Source organism: Lytechinus pictus, chromosome 19 (assembly GCF_037042905.1).
Source record: "Lytechinus pictus isolate F3 Inbred chromosome 19, Lp3.0, whole genome shotgun sequence".
Taxonomy (NCBI): Eukaryota; Metazoa; Echinodermata; class Echinoidea; order Temnopleuroida; family Toxopneustidae; genus Lytechinus; species Lytechinus pictus.
The window spans coordinates 3,271,633-3,284,570 of NC_087263.1; the positions used below are offsets into that span (position 1 = coordinate 3,271,633).

Genomic DNA, 12,938 nt, shown 5'->3' on the forward strand with positions numbered 1-12,938 from the left:
TGCTCAGCTTTATTTTTAAAGGAACAGACACCGTATAATCCTTGCTCTTCTTATCATTCTGTCAAAACTTCGAAATTTTTCACAAAATCCACCAACAGTGTGCACGAAATCCTTCAATATCTTTTTAAAAAGCGTTCCCATGATAGGCTCTGTTGCTACGCTCGCTCGCATCAAGTTTCTCCAATAGAAAATCTATGCGAATTGCCCCCCCCCCCCCCACCCGGGCGCGGCGGGGAGGGGGAGGGGAATATTCTGCATACGGCCATATGAGGAATATAACTTACAACTCCCACAGCAGTAAACACAATCTTCCGTTTGCACAACGACTGCTTCCCCTCCTCTGTTGGTTTTCCTACAACTGTATAAAACAAGAACATTTCAAAAAAAAAATTATTGCCCCACGTTTTCATAATTAGCACTCAGAAGAAAGGCAAAATAAGGGGTGGGAAGATACATTATTAAGAAGTAATTTATAAAACAAATAAATGGATAAAAATTGTATTAAGTATTAAGAGGGGGAGTCATAACATCTTGAAATGCTTTTCGCTCTCCAAAGAAATTACAACAAATACATGTAGGTTTACCCATGCGGATGCATGGTTTCCAAATTACTCAAATACCGGAACGGAGTTTTAGCATATTTTTATTTTAAAGAAAACAGTTTCTGACAAATTTTATGACTTTGCATGTGTTTATTCAACGATATCAAAATCCCTTTCAACCATGAATAATAATTTATATCAACTACACAATTCATTTTCCAAGTTTGAGGTTAAAATTTAAATACAGATTAAAAGCAATAGCAAATGTAAAGTATTACTTTTGAGGAAGGGGTTAACCTCCTCAATCTCCTTTCTCTTGTATTATCATTAAATAACAGGATTTTTTTCGGGGGCCACTTTTCACAACCTACTGCCTGAATTTGCAACATTGGATATGCCTTAACATTGCAAGGAATCTGGATTCTCGGGGGCTCATTTTTATTTTCAAGCGGGATCTTTTGATCATTTCAGGGACTGAATCGCCCAGAGCTCCCGTGTATATTTTTAAAAGAATTTTCGATTTTTTTAAGGATAGGAATATACGAGTTATAAATCACTTACCAGCATCGTTTTCACCTGAACCACCACCAGACTCTGTGCTTTGTACGGTGTTCTTATCGGTAGATGTTGTAGCAACCTCCCCTGAAACATAAAACAGAAACAAAAATAATAGTACCGTAAAGGGAAGAAAAATCACGAATTTCTCTTAAAATGTCCAAGGTTCCAACTTAAAAATTCCACACCCTTCAAAATAATCTTCTCAAACCTGAAATAGATATCACCAGAGGCTGGGGCGAACAATATGAAATAAAATGACTGTAAACTAGTCAAAATGTGCAGATTCTATAGGCATGATAGGATTCTAGTTTGTCAAAGATTGAGCAAATATTTGATAAGAAATCATATTAAGTGAGCATCTGATAAAGAGACTATCAAAAGGCAAAAAGATTGTTTTAGAGTGTTAGAATGAATCAAACAATTGTGTTCGCTGAATACATTTTGATTATTTAGGCCAATACAAAATGTACAAACCAACCCCCAAAAAGCATGATCCGGAATAGCGCCACCACTCGATGAGTAAACTCCATAACAGAATCAAAGAGTTTGTGGAAATTCCCCGGGGAAATGTCAAACTTTTAATTTCGTATTCGTAAGCTAACTTTTAGAGGTTTACGACAATTGATACAATACCCCTCCCTTTCTCTCTCTCTTTCCCTCTCTCTCCCAAGACCGGCGCCTGAATTCGATAACCATAACGGGATTTTTTTTTAATGAGATCTACGTTGTTATATGTTTGAAATTTCTGTTAAAAATCAGAATAACAAAGCATGACATCACACAATGCTCTGATCATCCCCTATTTTTGATATACGAAAAATCCCCTCTGTAATACGATATTGCGCAAGCCGACCTCTACTCCAGTTCGGGGCAATTTCAGCGTTACCATGGTGACGGGCGTTACATGAAAGATATTTTGCCACTTTGGCGACTTCAGTATATCAGAATAAAGAGACCTGCCGGTCATATTGAAATGCCTCCCAGGCATATGTGACGCCAAACAAATAATAACAACAATAATACAAATAATAATAATACAAATGATAATTATAATAACAATTACTTGATGTTTTGGTGAATATGACAAAATAAGACATTTCAAATGAGGAAAATTACTAAAATTATGGTTCTTTTTTTTTACACCAATAATTAAAAAACCATCACCTCAGACAATACCAATAATGTGTATAATTCACCAACAATTCCAAATCAATCAGTGATATCCTTTCTTCATAAAGCGTTACTTTATCGACAGAACGAGTTCTCGCTTCCCTTCTTAAATATCTTGAACACAACCATGTTTAGAAAAATAGACGATTTCAGGGGATTTTCACAATTTTGAGGGGGGAGGGGGTCAGGGCACTATCAGAGGTTGTCCAATGGCACCGACCCAAGTAAACCAATTACTTCATGCAGAGTAACAAGAGCAAGCTAACGGGGTCTTAGAAGGAGGTCAATCACTTTAGTTTCCCTTCTCATATTAAGGGCTTAATGCGTACTGATGGGGGTTCTGCGCCCCCCTAAAACTCGCGAAAGTGGTATTTTGGATCAATGTGTTCTATTTTTTAACATTATAAATTTCCTCGAATTTAAGTAAATCTTTATGATGTGACTTTTAAAACAACAATTTATAATACAGTGTGTGTGTGTGTGGAGAAAGGGGGTCGCTTCTTTCTTTCGGAAATATACCTGAGGTTAGTATCTTCAAGACTGATTGATTTTTCAACGTCTTACAAATAAAGGGGACATAATTTATCAAAAAGTATAGTTTTGCATCACTCACCGGAATTCCTATAAAGAGGAAAGAGAAAAACGCTAGACGAATCCAGAGGTTGGAAATGTTGGTTTATTTCCAATTCGTCTAACGCCAATTCGTCCAATTGCCAACTCGTCTACTATCGTCTACCGTCAGTTCGTCCACTATCCAAATAGTATAATTGTTAACTCGTCCACTCATTATTTCGTCTAATAACCAGTTGGCCGAATAGCCATTTAGTCCACATACCATTTGGTCTAATTGGACTAAGTGTTAAATGTGCAAAATGAATGAAAATAAAATAGATATTACACCAACTGGTTATGAGACGAAATTGTCATAGGCGAAATGGTGATTAGGCGAATTGCTTATTGGACCAAATGGTTATTGCATGGACCAGATGGTTGTTGGACGAAATGTCGACGGACGGAATTAGACTAAAATTAATGAAAGTAGACCATGTGGTGAGTGGACGAGTTGGCAGTAGACGAATTGGCAATTCACCAAAATGTTTTCAGTAGACATGGTCTATATTTATTGGATGGGAGACATTGCAGTGAGTTCATTCTATGTTCAATTCTCAATACAAATATATAGTGAAGTGATACATGGTGTTTTCCCCAGCGTCTATAATTCAATTTATAAGATGGGAACTACTTTATGAGTCATGTCATTCTCCCAATGCTGTCACGCGTGCTTCAGGAATAAAGGGCGACGGAGAATAGGTGGAAAAAATCAAATAATAGAGATAAGTGAATAGAAATCTAAACTTGAAAACTACTGGAATAAACATCAATGAAAATGCAAACTGTTTGCATCTTTATGCCTTCTTAATAAATTATGGGTCACACACAAAAATCACAATTGTCTTGCAACTTTAAATAATAGAGTTCAAGAGTTGAAAACAATCTGACAGTCACTGGCGGATCCAGGAGAGGGGGAGGGGGGGGGCAAAGCCGACCCGTGCCCCCCATTTTGTTTGCTTTTCAAATTTTCCGCGGATGAAATGACCTCCGATTTTAAGTGAAAACCTTTCTCTTTTGTTTTTGGCTTGTCAAAGTTTTTTTTTGGCTTGACAAATTTTCATCGGAAAAAAGTGCTCCCACTTCGGAATATCCTTGATTTTGATCAGGGGGAAGCAATTCATTCATCGGTAAATATAAAATGGAGGGAAGAGATAATAAAGGGGGTAAAAAGTGAGTCACTTGACGCTTGCCCCCCCCCCCCTCCCAACAGACGCAGTTTCAAGTCATTGATGCTTCTTATTCACATTTACATTAATTCTATTATTTAAAGTTGCAAGACAATTGTGATTTTGTGTGTGTGTGTGTGCGTCGTGGTCTAGTGGTTTTGACTCTCGCCTTTCAACCAGAGGGTCGTGGGTTCGAATCCTAGCCATGGCGTGTTTTCCTTCAGAAAGAAATGTATTCGCACTGTGCTGCACTCGACCCGGGTGAGGTAAATGGGTACTGGCAGGAAGTAATTCTTCAAAGAGCTGTGCGCACCAGAACCGGTTAGACTAGCTTAGCCGGGGTAATATAGGAGCGCCTTGAGTACCTAGCAAGGTGGATACGTGCGCTATACAAATCCTATATTAGTATTGTTATCATTATTCTTATTATTATTATCATTATGATTATCATCATTTTTTTAATTGTTATTATTTTTATTATCATCATTATGATTATTATTATTCATTAATAAGTACAATCATCGAGGCTGACATGGCTGCTGTGGCAAACAGTTTGCATTTTCATCGATGTTTATTCCAGTAGTTGTCAATAATAACGAGGTATTTTCTCAACCCTGCTCGCAATAACTACATTTGATATCTAGTTTGCATTCATTATTTTGTTGCTATGTCTGGAAATCATTTGGGTTGTCAAATACGACCTTTATCTAAAGTATACAGTGTGAATATATTTGTAAACAGGTATTTAGCACTAGCGGAATCATATCAAAGATTACCCCCCAAAAAAAGAACCTCGAAGTTGCTGAAATGGCCAAACATAAATCCCATTCTTTTATATTCACTGTTCATTATTTTCGTTAAAAACAATGTTTTTTGCAGTGTTTACAGTAACAGAGTCGTCATAATGATCACGCTGCATGAACCAATGGGGGGGGGGGGGTTTGCTGACTTTTGCATTCATTTTGCAATGACAATGTTTCGCTATTTCCCCATTTGAAAGGGAAAGTTCACCCTGACAAAAAGTTTATTGCAAAATAAATAATAGAAAATATTGCTGGATGATTGAGAAAAAATCAATCAAAGAACACAAAAGTTTTTAGAATTTTAATTATTTGATTCGTGATGTCATAATGCGAGCACCTTCCTACATATCGTATGGTTAAAAAAGCAATGAAATGTCATTTTCTAAGAAAATTGAAAATGTTTTTTTTATTGTACTTTCAGTATATCAATAGACAAATCATTTCACACCTGCCCTTAAAGAAAAAAAAAACCAAGGTCATCACGAACCATCAAAAAAATGAAATTTATGCATTCTATATTACATAACATATGGGCAGCTGCTCGTTTATGACGTCACAAATCCAAAATTTAAAATTCTAATAACTTTCGTAATCTTTAATGAATTTTCGTCAAAACTTTGCCAATAGTTTTAATGATATTTTCTGCTATTTACAACAAACTTTTCTTCAGGGTGAACTTTTCCTTTAACACTGTGACCATAATTGGCCCTGAATCATGTGGAAAAGCACTACAAATAATTGTGCAAATCCCCGGTGCGTGTACACCTGAACTGCGACAACAATTGCGCCGCTATTGAGGACTCAAGGCTGTGCACCGGCATGATTCATGATTCGCCATGATGTTCGCCAAGCATCAATGCTATTTGAATTCAATAACAACAAAAATGCGTCATGTCAAGGACCTGGCACAAAAAATTGTCACATATTGATGACATATTGTTCAAAATATGCTGTGCAACGTCGGGAAATATTGACAAGGAAGCTACTTTTTTCGGGGTCGCCACACGTAGCATTCGGGGTTTCCCACAATGCAGTTCTAGTCCCAAGAAGGGTTCAGGTTGAAAAAACAATGAAAATCTAGGAAGTGTTCACGAAACTTTTTAGCAATGAATTTCACTGCATCAAGTTACTGAACTCCGTGTAGCTGATTGGCTGTAAACAAAATTCCATTGGAAATTACCCAGGAAATTACCGACACAACAAACATAACACTGAAAATTTCATCAAAATCGGATGTAAAATAAGAAAGTTATGGCATTTTAAAATTTCGCTTAATTTCACAGAACAGTTATATGAACATCCTGGTCGATATGCAAATGAGGAGACTGATGACGTCATCCACTCACTATTTCTTTTGTATTTTATTATATGAAATATGAAATATTCAAATTTTCTCCTCATTGTCAACTGAAACAACGATCAATTCCTCTCTGAACATGTGGAGTTAGCATTGTTTAATACTATATGGTTTAGTCAAGTTGGTCCTTATTGTCAAATCTGTAAAAAATGAAATATTGTATAATTCAAACAATAAAAAACAAAAGAAATATAAATGGACATCATCGGCTGTCTTATTTGCATGTCACTGAGTTGTGCATATCACTATTTTTTTGAAAAATAAGCGAAAATTTAAAATGTCATAACTTTCTTATTTTACATCCGATTTTGATGAAATTTTCAGCGTTATGGTACTTAGATTTTTCTCTATTTATTCAAATCAACAATTATTTGGGGTGGACTTGACCTTTAATTAACAATGCACTCGTGTGAATCTAAGAGGGATAAATGGCAAAACCCCTTTGAACTTGTAGCGGTTAATTTCTTCTTAATAATCTTCATTATGATAGTAATAAGGCTGAATATATTCATTGTCGGGGTCATGGGGCGGCACAACAAGTTTGAACTCCCATAACAAGACCACTTTTGGTTTATACAAAACTAGTTTAAGAATATGGACATGGTCACAGAAGACATTTAAAGGTGTGGGGGGCTGAGCCGAAGAGGGGGGGGGGGGGATTGTTGAACATGATTATAATCACAATTGGTTGGTAGACTTCATATTTTTGTCCATAATTATTGAAAAGAGGGGGTTGTACACCCCCAGCAGCCACCCCCTCCCCTGGTTCCTTGGCCAATGGAAGATGTGAATGGGGCCTCGACTATAATTACAAACTTTCAATGACCAAGTTGCTATACCCATTTTGAAAATAAAAATGCAATCGACGGGGGGGGGGTGTTTTAAATATACAATTTAGTGACAATAGGTGTTACGGGGCCTGATTATGTTGATCATATCAATTATCTGTATCTGTACTCAATCTGAAGTGTTTACCGGATCAATTCTGAATACTGTACAAGACAATATTCCTTGTATTTTTGACATTTCATTTGCGTCATAGCACGCGAACTCGTTATACACAAGCCCTGATTATCTGGGAAAATGTTATTAGTGTAAAGTTCAATTGATGTCATAATAACAATCATTTTCTCTTATCGTTCAACCCATCTTTTTCTGAGTATATAAAAGTCATTGAAATGATATCAATGGCAATGTCGATATGCCCTTTGATCGCCGAAGAAGAAAATAAATCTTGAAAACAAAATCCATATTTCATTGAAGGTGAAAAAACGATTGTTGATGTGTTGTGTAGTCCAAACCCAATGAAACATAATTATCATCATTAATATGATCATTGTGAATACCCGCAGGTGAATATAGGTTTACATTTAACCACCTGTGGATTTTTTCTATTGAAAATAGAAATGACCTTCAAGTTATGAGGTATTTTCTTGAAAAGAAAACGTCATGTTTTAAAGAATTAGGTAACGTCTTTTTTTCATATAGTAAATATAATACTAGGGTATTCTTGTTGGAATGATGATTATTGTACTGAATTCATTTTAATCATGATTAATTGCTTTTAAAAATACCCTTTCTGTATTGACATATATAGCAGGTGTATATATTGCGATAATAAAAAAAAACGATTTCGAGTCCCTCGATGTACTAAAATCCATCTAAAGTCCATCTCAAGCAAATAACCTTATTGGTCCTTTTCATGTATCAGTGTGTATTCGGTTTCTGGAAATACTATTTCACCACAATTACGTTTTTACGGAAAATAAATAGTTTGAATCTTCAATGAATACCAAATCTTTACTTCTCGCAACCCAAGATGTCAAATTATCTATTTCCTGGAAGGTTCATCATAGATATTATTTAGAGAAATGCTTTTTGGTTTTATATAGTTATGCATTGGGAAGCTATTATTAACTTGTTGACACTATCTGATATCTACAAGTCGCATAAATTTGCATAGCAACCAAGTGGTTCCAAATGGTGGCATGAAGGTCCAAAATTTGGGGTTTATCAAAATAATCATATATGGGGTTCTGTAAGTCCATCACTTTAATAACACGTTATTTTAACTTCAAAACAATTGTTTATTTTTTTTTAAGATTATAAATACTTTTTTAAAGCAATAGTTGTTAGATTGACGGGCTTAAAAAACGTGCATAATTTTCAAAAGCATTTTTACAGTGTAAGCTTGAAAACAAACACAGAACACAGTAGCGCATGATTTAATTAATACAACTTTAACGATGGTCTAAGATGTTCTCCCCTCACATCAGCCTAGAAATTATGAAGAGTCAAACTTACAACATGGGAAGATGGGGGGGGGGGGTACACAAACGGCCCCCACCCCATCCCTTTTATTTGAATTGAATTGATTTATCATGTAATTATTTGTATTATGTTGAAGAATGAAAATAAATTGAATTGAATTGAATTGAATTGAATCCCTCCATCAATATTATGAGTCATACAAATACGTAATCTGACAACAATTTCAGTTTATGAGTGAAAAACATTGTTACAATAGAGTTAAGTCACTGCACTGATTTGCTTGTTGATTATTGACATTTATCATGTTCATAAATGAAGAAAATGTGATTTGAAGCAGAATAATCCAATTTCATAGTTCTCACGGCATAATTTCCTTGGTGTATCTAGCTCAACGGATTGTCTTCCGGAGCTTAATTGTTCCTAACTACATGAACTATTGAAACCGAGCCAATGTTTCTAATCATTATTATGGGGGTGTCATTGAATTTTTGAGCACTATGGGGGTATTTCTGTAGAAAAGAGCGATGGAAATTACCTTGGCGTAACGACAACACGCGTAACAAAAAAAATATATAAAAAAACATGATCATGTATTATACATGCAGGCACAGACCCTGATTGAAACTTTGATCAGCAAGTGTGTCTCCACGCAAAGACTAGCACATACAAAACTTGCTGTTTCAGGGCCTTCAGTACACAACACATGCATGAGTAGGCTGCAATTCAGACCCTTAACTCGAGTGAAGGGTTTGCACAGCAGATTGGCTTTTAGCCGACACCATTTGAATTTTATTTATCATTAAGTAGGGCAATGGAAATGAGGAAATGAGGATATATTGACTCAGCTCAGTCAGCTGTATCTGGTTTTGTACTTTTTAACATTTTCTTTTGTGTAAATCTAGCATTGAGCATGATAGGTGAACTATATAAACATCGGTTAATGTACCATGGCTAATTTAATTTCCTCTTAATAGTCTTTATTAGTAATAAGGCTGAAAATAATTATTAAAAAACATTATAAACATGATTACGGGGTCATGGGGGAGGCACAACAAGTTTGAACTCATATAACAAGAACACATATTGGTTTATACAAAACTAGTTTAAGAATATGGACATGGTCACAGAAGACATTTAAAGGTGCGGGGGGGGGGGGGCTGAGCCGAAGGGGGGGGGGGTGTCGAACATGCATATAATCACAATTGGATGGTAGACTTCATATTTTTGTCCATAATCATAGAAAAGAGGGGGTTGTACGCCCACAGCAGCCACCCCCTCCCCTGGTTCCTTGGCCAATGGAAGATGTGAATGGGGTCTCGACTATAATTACAAACTTTCAATGACCAAGGTGCTATACTCATTTTGTAAAAAAAATAATAAATACAGTCAACCGAGGGGAATGTTTGAAATATACAATTTAGTGACAATAGGTGTTACGGGGCCTGATAATATTATATTCATCATATCAATTATCTGTATCTGTACTCAATCTGAAGTGTTTACCGGATCAATTCTGAATACTGTACAAGACAAAATTCCTTGTCTTTTTGACATTTCATTTGCGCCATAACACGTGAGCTCAGTATACACAAGCCCGTATTATCTGGGAAAATGTTATTTGTGTAAAGTTCAATTGATGTCATAATAACAATCATTTTCACTTATCGTTCAACCCATCTTTTTCTGAGTATATAAAAGTCATTGAAATGATATCAATGGCAATGTCGATATGCCCTTTGATCGCCGAAGAAGAAGAAAAAAAAATCTTGAAAAAAAAAATCCATATTTTATTGAAGGTGCAAAAACGATTGTTGTGTAGTCCAAACCCAATGAAACATAATTATTATGATCATTGGGAATACCCGCGGGGGAATATAGGCTTAGATTTAACCACCTGTGTTTTTTTCTATTGAAATATTGACAGATGTAAGCTAAAATATAAATGACCTTTAAGTTATGAGGTATTCTTGAAAAGAAAACGTCATGTTTTAAAGAATTGGGTAACGTCTTTTTTTCATTTAGTAAATACTAATACTATAGGGTACTCTTGTTGGAATGATGATTAATGCACTGAATTCATTTCAATCATGATTAATTGCTTTAAAAATACCCTTTCTGTATATTGAACTATATAGCAGGTGTATATATTGCGATAATAAAAAAAAAACGATTTCGATTCCCTCGATGTACTAAAATCCATCTAAAGTCCATCTCAAGCAAATAACCTTAATGGTCCTTTTCATGTATCAGTGTGTATTCGGTTTCTGGAAATACTATTTCACCACAATTACGTTTTTACGGAAAATAAATAGTTTGAATCTTCAATGAATACCAAATCTTTACTTCTCGCAACCCAAGATGTCAAATTATCTATTTCCTGGAAGGTTCATCATAGATATTATTTAGAGAAATGCTTTTTGGTTTTATATAGTTATGCATTGGGAAGCTATTATTAACCTGTTGACAATATCTGATATCTACAAGTCGCATAAATTTGCATAGCAACCAAGTGGTTCCAAATGGTGGCAGGAAGGTCCAAAATTTGGGGTTTATCAAAATAATCATATATGGGATTCTGTAAGTCCATCACTCTAATAACACGTTATTTTAACTTCAAAACAACTGTTTATTTTTTTGAAGATTATAAATACTTTTTTAAAGCAATAGTTGTTAGATTGACGGGCTTAAAAAACGTGCATAATTTTCAAAAGCATTTTTACAGTGTTAGCTTGAAAACAAACACAAAACACAGTAGCGCATGATTTAATTGATACAACTTTAACGATGGTTTAAGATGTTCATCCCTCACATCAGCCTAGAAATTATGAAGAGAGTCAAACTTACAGCATGGGAAGATGGGGGGGGGGGGGGTACACAAACGGCCCCCACCCCATCCCTCCATCAATATTATGAGTCATACAAATACGAAATCGGACAACAATTTCAGTTTATGAGTGAAAAACATGGTTACAATAGAGTTAAGTAAGTGCACTGATTTGCTTGTTGATTATTGACATTTATCATGTTTATGAATGAAGAAAATGTGATTTGAAGCAAAATAATCAAATTTCATAGTTCTCACGGCATGATTTCCATGATTTCCTTGGTGTATCTAGCTCAACGGATTGTCTTCCGGAGCTTAATTGTTCCTAACTATTGAAACCGAGCCAATGTTTCTAATCATTATTATGGGGTGTCATTGAATTTTTGAGCACTATGGGGGTATTTCTGTAGAAAAGAGCGATGGAAATTACCTTGGCGTGACGACAACACGCGTAACAAAAAAATATATAAAAAACATGTATTCTGCATGCAGGCACAGACCCTGATTGAAACTTTGATCAACAAGTGTGTCTCCACGCAAAGACTAGCACATACAAAACTTGCTGTTTCAGGGCCTTCAGTACAGAACACAGGCATGAGTAGGCTGCAATTCAGACCCTTAACTCGAGTGAAGGGTTTGCACATCAGACTGGCTTTTAGCCGACACCATTTGAATTTTATGTATCATTACGTAGGGCAATGAAAATGAGGAAACAATTGACTCAGCTGTATCTGGTTTTGTCCTATTTAACATTTTCTTTTGTGTAAATCTAGCATTGAGCATGATAGGTGAACTATATAAACATCGGTTAATGTACCACGGCTTATTAGCAAGAAAATGAGAATCCACAAATGATTCGGTGACTTCGGTTTAAAAAAGTGTTTTTATTATGTTGAATAGCGAGAATCAATATATATATATTATGTACACACTGTACTTCCGGCGTTTGAGTGAAAAAAGAAGCACCCCCCCCCACCCGGAACTAAAAAGTTCGATCGGCATGTTACCCGATAACAGAAAAGTCAACTCTTAAATTTTGGTTGAAAAAAAATGAGAAAAATAATCTAGGAATAACATTGAGAATACATTATAAATGAAAGTCCAAGATAGGTCTTAGGTCTATCACCAAGACGTACATTTACTCGGACAATATTGGTATAAACCAGGAGCGGGGCCAGAGCATTTGGGGGGGGGGGGGTAGACGACCAAAAGTCGACGTCATAATAGGGGTATTACAGAGCTAAATGACCGAAATAATTCAATTTGCAATTTGATGTTTCTACACGTAAGTCACTGCCAATAACCCTTTTTATCTATACTGATGACAATAAAGCAGTTTTAATGAATAATGAAGCGTGTCATGAGTATACCAGCACGATAATACTAGGTGATGATTTATTTGGGGATAGATGAAAAGGAGGAAACTGACAGAAATGGCCGAATTTGGTTCAAAACTCACAAACGTGGTTGAAAACTGAACCTTACTTTGGGCAATCAATCTTGGAAATATAAATGAAGTCAATCTGTTTTGATACGTGTATATATAAATTTATGCACGCATGTCTATAGTGATTGAATCAAAGTCTTATCATTTATTAATTAATTTTGGAGTTTACATTGTCTCACTCAAGAGCA

At 35.6% G+C, this 12,938-nt stretch overlaps 1 protein-coding gene across 1 annotated transcript in view; it reads right to left on the reverse strand.

Annotated features, from left to right (window-relative positions):
- LOC129283345 (uncharacterized) overlaps nucleotides 1-12,938 on the reverse strand; it is a 50,168-nt gene that overhangs the window by 6,361 nt on the left and 30,869 nt on the right. Inside the window, exons 4-5 of the mRNA XM_054919183.2 lie at nucleotides 1,104-1,184; nucleotides 285-358 (exon numbers count right to left, since the gene is read on the reverse strand). Of these exons, the coding sequence (XP_054775158.2) occupies nucleotides 285-358; nucleotides 1,104-1,184 (155 nt within the window). The remainder of the gene's footprint in view (nucleotides 1-284; nucleotides 359-1,103; nucleotides 1,185-12,938) is intronic.